The sequence below is a fragment of the Citrus clementina genome, unplaced genomic scaffold, assembly GCF_000493195.1.
Source record: "Citrus clementina cultivar Clemenules unplaced genomic scaffold, Citrus_clementina_v1.0 scaffold_1, whole genome shotgun sequence".
Taxonomy (NCBI): domain Eukaryota; kingdom Viridiplantae; phylum Streptophyta; class Magnoliopsida; order Sapindales; family Rutaceae; genus Citrus; species Citrus x clementina.
This window is the reverse complement of record NW_006263303.1, coordinates 22,109,120-22,126,460: the sequence shown is the minus strand read 5'-3', so window position 1 is coordinate 22,126,460 and position 17,341 is coordinate 22,109,120. Positions and strand designations below refer to the sequence as shown.

The 17,341-nt window shown below is 32.0% G+C and overlaps 3 protein-coding genes and 1 non-coding gene across 8 annotated transcripts; 3 read left to right on the top strand and 1 right to left on the bottom strand.

The window, feature by feature from the left end:
* Nucleotides 1–3,869: 3,869 nt before the first annotated feature.
* LOC18055086 (NEP1-interacting protein 1) lies at nucleotides 3,870–5,659 on the top strand. Of its 2 annotated transcripts, none has more exons than XM_006452280.2 (5): nucleotides 3,870–4,547; nucleotides 4,635–4,786; nucleotides 4,880–4,927; nucleotides 5,055–5,219; nucleotides 5,384–5,659. In XM_006452280.2, the coding sequence occupies exons 1-5, from the start codon at nucleotides 4,385–4,387 to the stop codon at nucleotides 5,525–5,527; spliced, it is 672 nt and encodes a 223-aa protein (XP_006452343.1). In that variant the 5' UTR covers nucleotides 3,870–4,384; the 3' UTR covers nucleotides 5,528–5,659. The 2 variants fall into 2 exon arrangements, with proteins under 2 accessions (XP_006452343.1, XP_006452342.1); XM_006452279.2 differs by having other exon boundaries at nucleotides 3,872–4,547; nucleotides 4,880–4,963.
* Nucleotides 5,660–6,144: 485 nt separating this feature from the next.
* On the top strand, nucleotides 6,145–8,677 carry LOC18055085 (reactive Intermediate Deaminase A, chloroplastic). Of its 2 annotated transcripts, XM_006452276.2 has the most exons (6): nucleotides 6,148–6,421; nucleotides 7,049–7,164; nucleotides 7,249–7,293; nucleotides 7,448–7,521; nucleotides 7,616–7,665; nucleotides 8,268–8,677. In XM_006452276.2, the coding sequence occupies exons 1-6, from the start codon at nucleotides 6,238–6,240 to the stop codon at nucleotides 8,369–8,371; spliced, it is 573 nt and encodes a 190-aa protein (XP_006452339.1). In that variant the 5' UTR covers nucleotides 6,148–6,237; the 3' UTR covers nucleotides 8,372–8,677. The 2 variants fall into 2 exon arrangements, with proteins under 2 accessions (XP_006452340.1, XP_006452339.1); XM_006452277.2 differs by having other exon boundaries at nucleotides 6,145–6,421; nucleotides 7,049–7,293.
* Nucleotides 8,678–9,943: 1,266 nt separating this feature from the next.
* Nucleotides 9,944–15,132, top strand: LOC18055084 (ubiquitin thioesterase OTU1). Of its 3 annotated transcripts, none has more exons than XM_006452274.2 (9): nucleotides 9,944–10,095; nucleotides 10,804–10,887; nucleotides 10,989–11,034; nucleotides 12,936–13,044; nucleotides 13,328–13,419; nucleotides 13,520–13,582; nucleotides 13,887–14,005; nucleotides 14,651–14,726; nucleotides 14,879–15,132. In XM_006452274.2, exons 2-9 carry the CDS (start codon nucleotides 10,823–10,825, stop codon nucleotides 14,933–14,935), a joined length of 627 nt encoding a protein of 208 aa, XP_006452337.1. In that variant the 5' UTR covers nucleotides 9,944–10,095; nucleotides 10,804–10,822; the 3' UTR covers nucleotides 14,936–15,132. The 3 variants fall into 3 exon arrangements, with proteins under 3 accessions (XP_006452337.1, XP_024033241.1, XP_006452335.1); XM_024177473.1 differs by lacking the exon at nucleotides 9,944–10,095 and adding an exon at nucleotides 10,143–10,159; XM_006452272.2 differs by lacking the exon at nucleotides 9,944–10,095 and adding an exon at nucleotides 10,299–10,414.
* Nucleotides 15,133–15,810: 678 nt separating this feature from the next.
* LOC112096005 lies at nucleotides 15,811–15,917 on the bottom strand. Its single transcript, XR_002904165.1, has one exon. It is a non-coding gene; the product is annotated as a small nucleolar RNA snoR100 (small nucleolar RNA).
* Nucleotides 15,918–17,341: the final 1,424 nt, after the last annotated feature.

Sequence of the window (17,341 nt, the reverse complement as noted above, 5' to 3'; positions counted from 1 at the left end):
CAAGTATAATTTAATAATATTTATAATTAATAGCATAATTTTTAGTTGAAGTAATAAGAATTAAGAAAACTAATTGGAAAAGAAAACATAGTGGTAAAAATTTAATTGAATCCAAAAAAAATCTTAATTCTTGATTTATTTTAGTTTAAAGATAAATAAATAAAATTAATTGAATGATAAAATGAGCATAACATTTATAAAGATTAAAAGTTAAGTATAAATAAATTCAAGTTCGAGAAATCTCCTAAAGTAATTGATCCCAAAAAAAAAAAGAAAAAAGAAAATTCAACACAAATAGATTAAGAAAGTTTCAATTTTTGTTAGCTTAAATATTTTTTAAAACTTATGCCGTCATAATTTTTAAAATTATTTTTTGGAGAAGCATAGCAATTGCATGCGCTCTTACATGTTATTTTTTATTTACTGTCGAAGTTTTGAAAAATTAAAGAAATTATTTTAAAAAGTAAAGAGAGAGATGAAAATAAATGCATTAATTTATTTTAACAATAACTAAAAATAATCAAATAAAATGACAAAATGAGAATAAATACGTATAGAGACTAGAAGCTCAAGTATATAAACAATCAAGTTCAAGAGATCTCATGATATATAATTATATATAAAAGGGAATTACATTATGGACCCAAAATATTAGAAAAGATTAATGGTTACAATAAAAAATTTTCAGTATTATATGGTAAGTTGATATTTTATAAAATAGTAAGGGTTCAAACATAATTCAACTTATTAAAATTATTGTTTCCGGTAATACAAGTAATTTTGGTATTTAACCTAAAGGCATGAAATTTCACCAAATTAATTGGAATATTGAACACAAAACTAGTGAAATAATAGTTGAAACATATAAAACTATATGTGAGAAAATATAACCCAAAATAGGAACCTACGTAACACAAAATAAAATTATAAAAATAAATTTGGTGCTTAACCCAAATAATTGGAATATGTTCAAGTTAATGGGAATATTCAACACAAAACTAGAGGAATAATTAGATGAAACATTTGAACCAATAAGCAAGAAAATCTAACAAAAATTAGGAACTCATCCAACGGGAAATGAAACTTAATTAGAACTAACTTAAAATATTGGTATTGAACGAACTTAATAGGAAAACCTAACACAAAACTAGTGGACTAATAATTTGAAACATGTGAACCTAAATATGAAAAGGCTTAACCAAAATCAGGGACTAATTTAACTAAAAAAAGCTTATTTTAGTATTTAACCCAAATAAATGAAATCTTACCAAGTTAATTGGAATATTGAACGTAAAATTAGTGGAATAATAATTGAAACATATAAACCCACATGGAAGAAAGTATAACCAAAATTAGGGACTTATTTAACCAAAAATAAAATTACAAAAAAAAAAATTTGGTGCTTAACCCAAATAATTGGAATATGTCTAAGTTAATGAGAATATTCAACACAAAACTATAGGAATAATTAGATGAAACATTTGAACCAATAAGCGAGAAAATCTAACAAAAATTGGGAACTCATTCAACGGGAAATGAAAATTACTTGGTACTAACCTAAAATATTAGTATTGATTGAACTTAGTAGGAATACCTAACACAAAACTAGTGGGCTAATAATTTGAAACATATGAACTTAAATATGAAAAGGCTTAACCAAAATCAGGAACTAATCTAACAATAAAAAATAGTTTTGGTATTTAACCAAAATAACAGAAATCTTACCAAACGAATTGGAATATTGAACGCAAAATTTGTGAAATAATAGTTGAAACATATAAACCAAAAAGGGATAAAGTGTAACCAAATTTAGGAACTTATTCAACGAGAAATGAATTTACTTGTAATCTAATCTAAAATATTTGTACTTAACCAATTTAGTAGGAATATTGTATATAAAACTAGTGGATTGATAAGTGGAAACAAATAAACCAATTATTGAGAAAGTTTAACGAAAATTAGGGACATGTGAAATTAATTTGAAACGTCTACCTAATAAATTGATATTTAATCAAAAGAATTTGAACATGGTTATTTTACTCTTTTTTTAACTTTCTTTTAAATTAAAAATATTTTTCTCACTCAAATCTTTTTAATCTTAATTGTTTATAAATTTCCTTATTTTTTTCACATTAAAAACAAATTTTTATTAGATGAACAACCAGTAAAATACCGGTTGTTCAAGTTTTTTTTCACTGTTGAAGCAGTTGTATTACATACAGCGCCATACTATACGATGACTCTATTATTAATTACTAACATTACTTATGATGTTACATTTATCGTACACTTATTCAATTTCACTTGATAGTTAGCGCATTCGTCTGAGAACAGATGTGATGCTTCAAAGGTTAACAAAAGGAATATTAAGGGGAATACACACACACACAGACTAGAGAGATTTGGAAATTAATCCTACATTTGTTTTAGCCGCTATTAAAGTGACATGCCTTGTTTTTCTAGACAGTAGGATGGAGCGAGATACATGCACGTTGCTTCTTTTGCACGGCTGCTGATCTGCAGCGGCAAGAGATATGGAAAAATATAGATAAAATCATTAATTCTCTGTTGAAATTTAATGGTGGTGGTGCTAGCGAGGGTTCCATTTGCAGGAGACAGTACTAGACAGATGAATAAGAATAAGTGAGCAAAATATCTAGGAGTGAGCCAAAAGATAATTAAAACTCTTACATTTCAATACTAGATATGCATAGCTATACCTTCAGAGTATAGTAAATATCATGTTCAAATCAAACTTTAACATTCTTGGCTTCTACAAAACAATATTAAGTGACAACATAGAATTTAGGTTTGGTGAAATAATATCAAAGGAAATGAAATTATGGTAGGGTGGGCGAGACTAGGGATGACAATGAGAAGAGGAGAAAAGGGGACTGATATTTTCGTACCCATTCTTGGTATTTTTTTATATGTCCCTATCCCCTCTTTGTTTTCATCAGAATTGCTTAAGGGAGTCTTCGTCCCCTTCCTGAATAATAATAAGGGATCTTTTAAAGGTCTATAATTCCCAAATAACTGATACATTTTTAATTTTTGAATTTGATTTAGTCAAATTTAACAAAAGTAAAATTTTACAATATATCTTAGTAAAGTTTGGATTATTTAGTTTTAAGTATTGCTTTAGTTTTTCTTTTATTGGATAAAAGTTTAAAACAAAAATTTTGGATTAAAGTTTTTCTAGACTCGAAAGTTTCATAGTATACTTGTATAAATATTTTGGTCTTTGTTATTTATACTAATATTCAATATTTTATAATTTAAATTCTATTATTTATTCATTAATAATTCTAAAAAAATAAAAGTTAAATTAAAAATTAAATGGCAAATTGGGGAGGAGACAAGAATTTCAGCTCATCCCTTTCCCTTCTCTAAAAAGAAACTAGGTAAAAAATCATTTATGTTTCTTCTCGGAATAAAAAATTAGATACAAAATCATTTATTTACCCTTCCCAAATAACAAAAATCCTCAAGGCACCCATCCTGTGCGATATTGCCATCGCTAGAGGAGACCCACCAACTATGTTAAAAAATATCTTTACTACATTGCTAACAATTAATGCCATTGAAGGACCACTTGCTTTATCCTAACATCATCTCCACACTCAGTTAACTTAATTCTCCAGCCCACAGAACTAACACTTTCAATCTCAGCACCTGGTTTTGAAATTTGAACTGAGGCTTCAAATTGCTTTTCCGATTGAGCTGCTGCAGCTAGCTTTGTAATTGAGGCTCCACTGTCAATGTCAATTGAGCAGAATTTTTATTTTTATTTTTTAAAATTGCCTTTAATTACGTGAGCCAAAAAATGGCTCTCTCTTAGATGTGGCTATGGCCGACCAATGGGGTCATTTCCTTGAGATTTGGTATGCAAAACAAGTGGTCTAGCTCCACCGACTCATGAATCATACGCCTCCAATTGAACCAATTGATAACATATAGTAAATACCATTCTTGGGTTGTGATCTTTGATAATGCTAATTTAATCACAGTTTTGCAATCTGGCCCATAACAATGTCACTTTAAGGCTCAAAGGGATAGGGTTATCCTCTAATAGACACAATAATGGAGGGGGCACACAAATCACTGCCCAATTTTGTATTGTATATCAATATTCTTGTAAAGTCTTGTGAGAAGCTGCAACGCCTTCATTTGCTAAAACTTTCATGCATGCAGCTGCATTTGTCGGGTAGCTCTGAGCTTTAACTCTCATTAATGCCTCCTGCTTTTCCTCACCCTATAAATGTTTGTGTTTACTGAACTTACACATTTCCAATGCAAACTCTCTCATGTTTTTCATCTCCCCTTGCTGCTACATATTCAAGCAAAATCTAATTAATTTCTTTGTTTAGTTGTTTAATTTCCAATGTCAAAAGGGTTGGTTTCTGAAGTAATAAAGATGTCACTAACTTGTAAAGAGACCGTGTCTTTGTGGCTTTTTGCTACAATGTGTGCGTTTGGAACTGGAGTTTTGATTAGAGCGATGAAAAGAGTTCTTTATGCAGCACTCACCTGCATTTTTGCCTTAGGTATGTAATTAGAATTCTTCATTCTCTGAGCTGATCAACCAAATAAATTGTGACTGAAATTTAATCAAACACCACCGTGTTTTGCAGGAGGGGCAATTGTTGGAACAATATTTGGAGCCATGAAAGGCCAAACAACAGAAACTGGGTTCCTTCACGGGGCTGGAATAGGCGCTGTGGCCGGCGCCATTACAGCCCTTCAATTGCTAGAATCAGCAGCTGATGGCGAGTCGTTGTCCAAGGTGATTAATCAATGTTAACGGCAATATGGCAGGTAGATGTAGCAGATACAAAATTCAGGCTGATGAAACAATTTTTTTTTTTTTTTTTTTCAGGCGGCATTGTTAAGTAGCTTAGTAAACGGCAAGGTTTTCATGGAATGGGTAAGTCCTGCAGTGCTGAAAGCCTATCAGTGGCAAGTAAGTAATCACAAAATGAAATTTTTGGAGTTCATTAAATCAAGTCACGGTATGTTAAATCTAAACAGGAGATTTTTTTTTTTTATTTCAGGTTAGCACATTAGAAACTGCTTACAGAGAAGTTTCTGATGTATACGATGTGACTGGAGTTAAAGGGTTATCCGAAGATATGATTCAAAAGCTTCCTGAATGCGCACTCCATTCTGAAGAACTGATCCAATTAGACAATGAAATTGGCTGTTCAATTTGCTTAGAGGTAAGAAATTCCTATAAATAGACAGAAAACTGCAGGTGTGTTTATGGTTGATTGTCATGGAAATGAGAGTCAAAAGGAAACAATCTGTCATGGGTTCTTTGATTTATTGGTAAAATGTTGAGTTTGAATGCTTTTTTTTTTTTTTTGTTGTTGCCATTTTTCAGAAATTTGAGGAAGGAGATTCCGCAAGAAAACTTCCCAGTTGCGGGCACTGCTTTCATTCGGAATGCGTAGATAAATGGCTAACCAGAAATGGCTCTTGCCCTGTGTGTAGAGAATGTGTATGTAAAGATACTGACACATGGTAATGTAGACCGGTGAATTCACTGATCTTATCAATGGAATTCCAAATTCCAAAGTGTAATTACTTTTTGCTTTCATTTTCATGAAGAAGACATTAATGGTGTGTGGCCTCGTTGTGATTTGTTGACGTTAAGTGGCATTTATAAAAAAAAAAAAAAAAAAAAAAGGAGCAAGGTTCTAATGTTCTATTATTAAAGCTTTTACTTTCAGGTAGGCTATTGACACTTATGATCAAAAAGTAACTTTAAAATCTTAAGAGGTGTATGATGAGCTCATTAAATGGACCTCTCACGAATAACGTATGAAATACGAATGATCAATTTTTTTCTAATCTCATCTGATACATCAATACAAAGAAATAAATTGCGTCATCAAAGATACCACGTGAAGTATTATTATATAAGATGATATGTTGTTACTGCTAAATATAAAAGAATTTCTTAATAAATAAATCAGAATCAAGTTATCAATTAAAAACTAAACGAATGAAAGACAGAACGGGCTTTTGAGTCTTGGTAGCTGAAAATTAAGCCCAAAATTATTCTCATCCCGGACCCAATACAATCTTTCATTTGGTTGTAAAGCACGAAACCAAAAAAAAAAAAAAAAAAAAAAAAAGGAAAAAAACAAAAAAAGACAAAAGGCAGCAACTATTCAACTCTCGCTCACTTCGCTCGAGGGAAACTGAGAGAGCAACAGCGACAAAGACGAAGACATGGCGTGGTGTTCATTACGGTCGTTGAATGTCCCAACCATCGACATGGGCGCACTGCGCACCCGCTCTCGCTTAGCCGCCGTCGGAATCGGCTGCGCCTCGGTCGCCGGGTCCAGCGTCTGGCGCTCTTCTTGCAAGAAACACTCCACTCCCTTTGCTTGCTTATCCACTTCCGCCGTTTCTAGTAATCGATCTTTACCCATTTTAAAGATTTTATCATATGCTGTCGTTGTTTGATCGATTTACTTGATGCCCATTTGAATTATTTCAGTAAATATATAGCTTAAATAACCATTATTTTCCTTAATTTGATGTAAGGAGAGGTTGGATTTTGATAATGAGTTTGTAGTGAATTTTCCGAAGGTTTATAAATTTTGCTACTTTGTGCAGTGTAAAGTGTTTACTGATTTTTGATTAGTTTAAAATATGGTCTAATTTGTTGTCATTTTTGATTAGTTGAATAGAATGTGTGGTGTTATGACAGTGGGATGGTGCTCATTTCTGGTCATTTTTAGAGAAGTTCATTGCTTTTTCAAATTTATTGGCTTAATTGTATGCGGTTTTAAGTGTGATTTGTGGTAGTTGGGTTTAATCTTTATTGTGATTCTGACAAAGTGGTGAAATTATTTAGCTGGATCATGCAATAAGGAACTGCACGTATAAGTTGAAGGGATGAGCTTGTGGGTAAACAAATTTTGTTGCTGGGGATGAGTTATAGGGATGCTAGCCTTCATGTTGTTAGAAACTTTCTTTTTTTTTTTGCTCTGGTGATTCATAATACTGAGCAACTTCTACTGTTTTCTGGTTCTAGATTTGAAGGAGGCTGTTGTGACTAACAAGGCTCCAGCAGCATTGGGACCTTATTCTCAGGCCATCAAAGCAAATAACCTCGTTTTTGTCTCTGGGGTTCTTGGTTTAGTTCCAGAGGTTTGTTATGTTTCTCTTTTAAGTTTTATAGGTACCATTTCATGTAGAATTCTAACTATATATGTTTTTGAGTCTCCATTTCAGACTGGGAAATTTGTCTCAGATACTATAGAGGACCAGACAGAGCAGGTAAACCAGTATGCAAAATTGCTATTCCTAAAGCCTATCTGTCTCTTTGAAGTTTCACTTTGTTCTTCCCTTGATGGCACAAATTATGAATGTGTCATGGGTCATATTTAATGTAGAAGATCACTAATAAATTTGGGCTTATGAACATTTGAAGGTTCTTAAAAATATTGGGGAAATACTGAAAGCTAGCGGCGCTGACTATTCCTCTGTGGTTAAGACAACAATTTTGTATGAATTTTTCTGCCCCTCTCCTCCGCAATTTTTACTTTTTGAAGTTGATGGTTAGACAAAGATGACCCTTTTGGATTGTTTCACCCTGCAGGTTGGCAGACTTGAAAGACTTCAAGACAGTGAATGAGATCTATGCTAAATGTGAGTAATATTGAAGTCAAGTTGAAACTTTCATATGCTGAATAATTGCATTTGGCATGAGTGCAAGATAAAAATTTTGTCCCAGCAATTCTCAGAGTTACCCATACTTTCATGTTAACTGAATCAGAAAGAAAATGTAGAGCTTGTAACTTAAATCATGAGGTCTGCATTATTCCAATGAGTATGAGCTGATGTGTGGTATTAGTAGTAAATGGAGTGGCTACAATTTATCGATGTTGTAATTTGAAGCTCATTCGACTTTAGGATGCTCATACAGTCGTACTTTTGCAAGCCTGATACACATTGGCGACATGGTTACTTAGTGGTAATTATAATAGAATCTTAACTCAGAATAAAATTTATAAATAGTAAACTATACATATGTCCGAAGAAACTACTGGCAGGATCAAGTGTGACTTCTTGAGGTGGATTGGTCACAGTTGGTACTGATCTCTTCCTTTATTTTGATCCTTAATTGCATGATTTTGAGCTTCTTATCCACTTTCATACTATGTATTCGTTCATCTTGCCCCCAAACTGCATTTTTACTATTGAAGATTTCTGTTCAACCTGGTCAAATTGGTTTCTGCATTTTGTTCCAGACTTTCCTTCACCAGCTCCAGCACGTGCAACATATCAAGTAGCAGCACTGCCGTTGGATGCCAGGGTTGAGATTGAATGCATTGCAGCCCTTCCCAATGCTTGATTGGGGTGAAATTCTTCCAGGATAATCGAATAAAGGGGAAGAAAGCACACCTTTGAGGACAGGATTTTGGAGGCATTTTCTCATTTCCCCCAGTTACATACAGAACTGTTGAAACTTGTTGAAGAACTGCCCTTGTATTATCAGCTAATGTTGAACTATATAGTTTAGTCTTAGCATTCGAGCCAAACCCCATTTTGCTGATCTTGTGATTGTGGGCCGTTCCCTCAACTAAAGCCTGCTCAGTTAAGTGAACACTGTACTGCATTATTAATGTCAACACTTCAAAAATGGATTTCTGTTTAACAATAGTTATGGAGTTCTATTAAGATCGACTTGTAATGGCTTAAAATTTTAAAGAAAGCAAGGTTCAAAAGTGATTGAATAGTATTAAGATTGTAGGCGCTTAATGAATAATAAAGAGTTTATATTATTATTCGATACTATCAATTCGGTTACGAATATTATCATTAAATAGATAAAAGAAGTAAATAATTTTTTTGAATAAAATAATGAATAACTTTGAGTCAAGAAAAATTTGTCTTTGTTTCCAAGAATTTTAAAGTTGCGCGATGGGTGTTATTTTCGCACGATGAAAACTTTGTAATTACGTCGAAGTCCCTCATTTTTGTAACATTTCAAGGTAAGAACATAATTTGTATATATTTTACGCTGATCACCGGAAGTCAGTAATGATAATATATTATTGCGTGTATTATCCTTATTAGGGTTACATAGAGCAGCTAGAAAGCATGTTGAAGGGAGAAGTTGATAGAGAAAAAAAAAAAAATTGGGTTTGAGAACATTAGTGTCAAGGGCGAGTTAATTTATAGAGAGAAATTCCTAATGGATAAAAAAATTAATAGAATTGTATAATAATGATATAGAGTACTTTTCTTTTTTTGACTTTGTGTATATTATAATTAATTGATGTGTATTTGCTTAGATGAGCAACTTTTTTTGTTTGAAAATTTAAGGAACTCAACCTTCATCAATATATAAGATTTATTATATATTGTATGTTACACGCACATGCGTACGAGCACGCACACACACATATATAGTTATTTTCTAGTATAAGTGCCCATATTTTTTTATACAAACACACTTTTAAGTGATACAGTCTAAGAGAGTTAATTTTTAATACTATTAAACCGCACTGCTTCATAATTTATTCAAAATGAAGTATTAAATCTCATAAATTAAGAGTATGTTTGCATTAAAATTAATGAAAATAGCTGCATTAGAGAATGATTTATATAATCATTCTTAATATCCCTACCTTGCTAAAATAAAAATATCTTTATACATAAGACTTTTGTTTGTACTTTGTAAGATTTGATTAAATTATCACATACCAAGTTGCAATATCAGTAAAAGTCAAGGATACATTGTTATTAAGTTTTAGTCATTGCTGCTTAGCGAACCATAAAAACTAACCTATTAGTTGTAAAAGTCATCATTTAGGTCCTCCACGTCATCCCGACCCTGATGGGGCGATGCATTTTCATGGTTCTATAAATATGCGATATAAAATATTTAAAAAAAAAAAAGCTCCAAAAAAAAAAAAACAAAATAACTTCCAATAATACCAAAAAAAATAAAAAATCAAACCTGTTATCAAAATCAGTTAAAATACACAACTCATAAATTTATTACAGGTAGCGAGTTATTATTGTCAAGCAAGAACTGATGATATTACCTTAACAAGAACAGAAGCACATACAGTGAGTTTTCCTAGAAATTCTTCTTCACTTCTGAACTGTCATAAGTACCCAGAACACTTTACGTGTAATTTGCTTGTAATAAAACATAATTATAAAATACGTGTTTCTATACGTTTCTTGAATTGTGGGTCCTTTTCAATCTTTCTTTTTCTTATCTTGTTCCTTTCTTTTATGTAAAGTTATGTTCGCTGTGTTGTTATAGATCTATAAATCTCTTTTTTTCTGTTTCATTTTTCATTATATTTACTTCTTGGCATCCTTGAATTCTTCTTTTTATTGCTTTTATTTTGTTTGTTTGTTTGCTGGGCCGTTTTTGAAGGTGGGTTGGTTGATTTTTGTTTGTTTAATTTTCATATTGTGTCAAAGCTGAGTTTTTGTGGGTGTTTAATGCATAGTAAGGTGCCTTATATAGGTAAAAGATGTGATTTTTATTTTCTTTAATTGAATTTTATTATGTTTATGTAATTTTATAGGGCAATGCTATTTAATTTTTTACCCCCTTTTTTTTCATGTCTTTTGCCTTCCATACTCAATATATCTGAGAGACCAACAAGTTTCAGTAAAATTGGTTTCTTGCTTGATTGATTCTCATACAATCAAAAGGATTTCTTTGTGATGATTTTCTTTACTGGTTTTTTATTTTGTTTATGCTTCTGCTTCAGAAATTTAAAGTAGTTGATATAATTGTGATTTTTTGATTGGTTTCAGGTCAGTATTGCTATATAAGATGGAAGGTATTATTGTTAGAAGGGTTATTCCCTCAGACAACAGTTGCCTATTTAATGCTGTCGGGTACGGTATAACAATTAAAGTTGTTAACTTGTTATTATGTTTAGTAAAGTGAGCTTGGGCCTTTGTTTGATCATTGTTCTCTTGCCTTTTTTCATTTACAGGTATGTTATGGAACATGACAAAAACAAAGCTCCTGAATTGAGACAGGTTCTTATCTTTCACATTTTATTTTTGTTAACAGCATTGTTTGTTGTAGATTTCAAATTATGTGATTTCAATTTGTTTCAGTGTGATTGGAGTATTTGATTGAAAAGCTTAAATACAACTTTGGGGATTGGTAGGGGGTATAGTTCAATGATTTAACGTACTCATAAAAATGTTATATAATTCATACATACATCATATCAAACTTGAACTTATTAAGGTTTAACTGCAAATTACACACTCCACCAATCCCGCAGCTACGTGTCAGTCTTTAATTTTATTTATTAATTTGAGAACAAATGCAACGTACATGGTCTGATAATCTAGGAATGACTAACAAGAGAAGTTGAAAGTCTGAAAGCACAAGGGGCCAAAAATGAAAATTGTGCTTGCTACAAAAAGGAGCAAGATCTTCTAAAAATTGATGGAAGATATGGCCTAGATGGTGCTCTTGGAAAGCTTTGCTTGTTAGTTATTCATACGATTAATAATATCAAGACTTTTGGAAACATGGAAACATGTATCTAAAGGAAAATCATGATGAGCTGGGAGAAAGTGTAATAGTAGATCCGATATCAAGTTTCATTTTCTTTATTTGGTAATATGTTATGGTTCTTTTTACCTCGTGAGTTTCTTTTAATGTACAACTCACAGTTATTAACACTCTTAAGTTATGATAACTTAGAATCCTAGAAAACAGAGTTGAGTTGGTTAATTAATTTTTTTTGATTTCGTTGCAATCTAATCCATTATATACAGAAGAACCTTTGAGAATATATAGAAATTCTTATGAACTCGTTTCTTCTATTTTGGAAGTATATTGCTGATGTTTTGTTTAAATGTTGATTAAGCTTGTGGGGAGAAGTGGGATGGAATTCTCATGGCCATTCGATTGTGTTCTTTCTTCTGAGAATGTTCCATATGAGGTGGGATGGAACAAATCTTTAGTTCAGTGGAGGGTCGGCCATGGCTTTGTAACTTAACTACCTAGGTCAATTATAAAAATCCTCTTTTTCCTTTAGATCTTTCCTATGAGACATGTATTTGGTTAATATAGGATGCTATATCTTCTCTAACTGTACCTACGGAATTCTTTTAGCTTCCACATCTATGTTGATCTATTCTATTAAATTCTTATCTGTGTAAACATCTGTACCTTCTCATGACTGCACTGAATGGAAGGGAGTTTTTGTTCCATAAGTGAAGATTTAAAGTCTTGGAAGATTTTATTGGATGTTTTTTGATTACTGGGTTTGTTCTTAAGTGAGCCTCTTCCAAATGATAAGCTGAATGGAAAAGGTTGTAAAGAAAGTTATAGTTACTGAAGTGCGCAGATAATTAGTAGTGAAATTCTTTCGTGCCCATGTTCTTTTAGAATCAACCCCTTTTTTAGTGAGTGGCATCTGATTCTACAGCAATCTTTTTTCAAGGGATCTTATCCAGAACTTCTAGTGGGTGGGTATATAATGAAATCATCATGGCATGACCCTGACATGTGTCTGGAGCTGTATGTTATCATGTTGACATCTTGATACTTGTCAAAGTCTGAAACATGAGATTTTTTATGCTTCTGATGAAGATATCACCTTTTCGCATATGATGGTTAGTCAAATACTTTTGGCCTCAGTTAATTGTGGATGGAATACATTTATATGGAAATTTAGTTGAGCTGTCAGCTGTGCATCTACCTCCTGTATGCTCACAAACTAGTCATTCAAGTACACTTTATGTAGGCTTTTAAATGTTTAGTACCAATTGAATTATGTAGATCAAATTTTCATAATTGCCAGGCATGAGTGACAACCAAATATATTCATAGGCAAGTTTGTATTCATTAATGACATTATTTATCGCCTCTGTTATTTATTAATTTTCTGAACAATGTGATCGATTATCTTCTGAAGGTTATAGCAGCAACAGTAGCAAGTGATCCAGTAAAATATTCTGAGGCATTTCTTGGAAAGTCAAATCAAGAGTATTGTTCTTGGATTCAGGACCCAGAGAAGTGGGGAGGTGCGGTGAACTTCTTTTTTCCCTAAATAGGCATGCTTTTGTATCTGCTAGACAGTTACAAGAACATGGGTCTAAATTTGTCTATATGAAACTAAGGAATCATCTTGCAACCACTGGCTTTTCATGTGTAGTATATATGAGCAGCATCTACCTCTGCCATAGTTATTCCTCTATCCACTTGCTCCCTGTATATATGTTGGGTCACAATCAGCAACAACTATGATGTTGTTTAGGTTATTCACTGACTTATTGTGTTTACTTTTACTTTATGTTTGATTTGAAGGTGCCATTGAGCTTTCGATATTAGCAGATTATTATGGACGTGAAATTGCAGCATATGATATTCAGACCACAAGATGTGATTTGTATGGCCAGGTTAGTAGCTTTCTTGAATTTTTTGTGCATGAGATTCTAGCAAGTTCATCATTACTGAATGTTCCTTTTTCCCTCCTTTTTCACATGTTCTCATTGACAGGAAAAGAAGTATTCTGAAAGAGTTATGCTCATCTACGACGGGCTTCATTATGATGCTTTAGCTGTATGATGTCTTATGATCAATTTCCTATAATTATTTTCTTATTTGCTCTGCTGGTTGTTAAATCAGAAAATTTTTAAAAAATCCCTAAACTCACATATGCAAAAAAGTTATAGAACTTGCTTGTATATAAAGTCCCCTAGAACTTGCTTTATCCTTTTGCTATGTGAATGATGCTGATTGATCTTTCATGTTGGTTCATGCATTCATAAGTTTTCCCTTCTATTGGTGCTTCTCTTAATTCTTATGCTGCCTTAAGTTTGTATACAACTTATGAGTGCTTGATTTTTGTATGTTGTATCTGCAGATATCTCCATTTGAGGGAGCTCCAGAGGAGTTTGATCAGACTATATTTCCCGTACAGAAGGGCAGGACCATTGGGCCAGCAGAAGACCTAGCTCTGAAACTTGTCAAGGAGCAGCAAAGGTACTATTCTAGGTCATAGAGGTATCATTTCCAATGATATTTTTGAACTCTAAGAAAGATGAGCATATTCAAGCACACAAGTGTTTTCCAGCTATTTACCGGGTCGAAACACTTTTTTTTTAACATGAAAATGGACTATTTTCAAGCTTCTTTAACCTGCTGTTTAATTGACCAATTTATTATTCAGATTCATTTGGTCATTACTGCACAGTGAGAATCATGTCGAGATATTAGTTATGTTAAGAGGACATTTAATTTAGGTTACCAAATCCCTGCCTTCTTTGACATGGTTTTTTGTTCCAATATATGTGCATTTACATGCATATGAGGAACTGCGTTTTCAAGGACCAAGATGAGGCTAACTTAATTTCCAGAAAATTGAGTTACCTGATGAAAGGGCTTCTTGATTCCACACGAATACTGTAGAAGTATTACAATAAAGTCTCAGCAAAGATATTAGCAAATCAAGATATATTCTTGGGATAATCCCATATTTTGTCGATAGAGACTATAGTTATTATCAATTTGGAGGCAATTTATTTGACTTTACTTTTTATCCTGTGATGAATTATTTTCTTTCATTATGGAATATTGATGTTCACTATTTATACATTATCAAGTTTTGATTTCCTTGCTATTCTTTAGGAAAAAGACCTATACCGACACGGCCAACTTCACTTTGCGCTGTGGGGTATGCCAAATTGGAGTAATTGGACAGAAGGTGATTCTATCTACGCTGTTTTTGAATTCCAAATGAAGAAAGAAAATTAATGTCATTTTTGCAACTAAAATTTTCTCTGCTTTATTTCTTACCCAGTATCTTTTCGAAAAGTTTATGCTTTCAACTGAAAATAGTTTTATGTGAATGTTCAGGAGGCTGTTGAGCATGCTCAAGCGACTGGCCATGTCAATTTTCAGGAATATAGATGATATGGTAACCGTGTAGCAAAAGTAATCCATTTTATCAGTTAGCTCTCTCTCTTTGAGCTAGAGTTCGTTGACTTCTCAGAGAACCAATAAAATTGTTATGATTTCATAGATAAATGTTGTGATGGAATGTTTTGAGCTGTGACAAATCAAAAGATTCACTGAAATAATAGTATTATGAAATGGGATATTATCAAATACTCATAAGATATTTCTTGACATATATTACTAAGGTTTTTGACAATTATTTTACTACTTAATATTTTAATTGCTATTATTCTATCACCAAAATTTTAAAACTAATAGAATATTTAGGAGAATGTCTCTTGAAAGTTTTTTTCTTATTCCTGGAGTTAAAAAGACGATTCTGTTCTCTGGAATGATAGAAATTACAAACAAGGTGATTTAGAAATATTGCCCTAAAAAGTAGAAATTTTATTTTAAAAACTGCTATTTTTCTAATTATTTAATCTGTTGCATTAAAAAATCAACGCCACACCCAAAACAGTTCATTTATGCACCAAACACTTAAATTTCAACACTATCATTCGGCAAGTTCAACTCGAATCCACTTACAAATACTACAATTAAAAACTAAATACCTCAAATTTAACACTTTATCATCCAACAACGGCAACTCTAAGTCCGCAAACACTTTCCTGTAAGTGCAAACAATATTCATGTTAGTAATTAGCCATACAAAATCTGTAAAGCAAAAAAATTACAGCAGCAGGAACGCGTACAACAACAGGATCGACTACTCAAAAATCAAAACAAAACCAGGATTATCAATTGATTTTTATTACTGAGGATATTTTATATCGAATTTCCAGAGTATTTATCAAAGTCTTTGGGTAAAGTAGTGCATAGAAAAAAAAAAACGTAGGTCATAACGAGGCCCACAAATAAAAAATAAGGAGATCAATAAGGGCAAACATGCAGACCCAAATCAATTTCTATGCACGTAACCATGCTACCTTGATACCTATTAATGCCAAAGCATCTGCTTATCATGCACAGATATTATCAAGATAAATAAATAAATAAATAAATTTAAATTAAAAAAAAAAAGTTAACCCCGGAACAGAACTTGAAATGTGTAAGTTATAATATAAAGCCCTCGCATCAGAGTAACTTCATCGAGAGCACAAGTTGAGACCCATTTCTGCTTTCTAAATTTTGTGAACATTACCATGCAATTCATCCATTAAAAATTCAATTCCCAGTCGTTAACTTATTGCGCACAGTCTAAGCTATTAGAGTATTTATGCTAGAAGCTAAACACATAATGATTTGTATTCTCAAATTGATAGTTGCAAATTTATTATATAGTCATACTTAATGATCTTTTTAGTGTCACATAAATCCCAAAAGCAGAATTCTAGATTTTCTAACGGAGATTGAAATTTTTCATGCACCCAAAAAAACAAAGTAATTCGTGATATTATTTTTATTTATAAAAATAAATTTCACCATATCAAGCTCAATTATAATAAAATCTCAAAAATAATTCATATAATTCAATAGTACTAAAAATATTAACTTCTAAGTTTCATGATCAAGTAAAAAATCATCAAACACTGACATATAAGAAGATGCACAAAATTTTATATCCATAATGGGTCAAAATTCAAACATACTTTGATGAATTTACCTCGCGGCAGTAAACCCAAAACTAAGCTTGATTTCTTCAATTCGATGTCTTTACCTCATCACACGAAGGAGCCCTTTCATGTCTTCACTCACTCATCTCATGCAACATCAAAAGGTTTGGTACAATTGATGATATTTTTTTTTTTAATGACGGATTTCATAAAAGGGAAGAGAAAGCGCGCAAAGGAGCTGTTTTTGTAATTGTTTAATGGTGGCAGCACCACCAATTTTGTTTAAGCAAGGGTTCCTTGATTCCGCCAATTTTCTCTTTAATTAAGATTTTTAATAAAATTACTTTATTTTGTCATCTACTTAAATTCTTATTCTTTTCATTCTCAAATCCTCAATTCTTATAAAATTTTTCGTATATTTTCTTCTTATTGCAAGTAATTAATTTCGTTGTATGCAATCATAAAGGAAAAGAAGCGAAACTCATTATTAAAAAATGAATATCAACAAATTTTTATCAGACATGAAAGCTAATGAATATTAATAAATATTTTTTACCAACCAAAAAAGCTAGTAACTGTCAAGCAAAAAAAAAAAAAATCTTATATATAAAAGGCATGAAATAGAGATTATGTTTTACTAAGAATGGGGGAAAAAAAAAATCCCAAATAGAGTGAAATAGAGTGTTTAGTTTGGAGCGTGAGAGTAGGGAGAGACTATGCAATCATAAGAAGAGAGAAAGAGATTAATAAAGAATAATTATGAGATTTTTAAATTTTAAATTTTTAATAATGAATTAATTTTTTA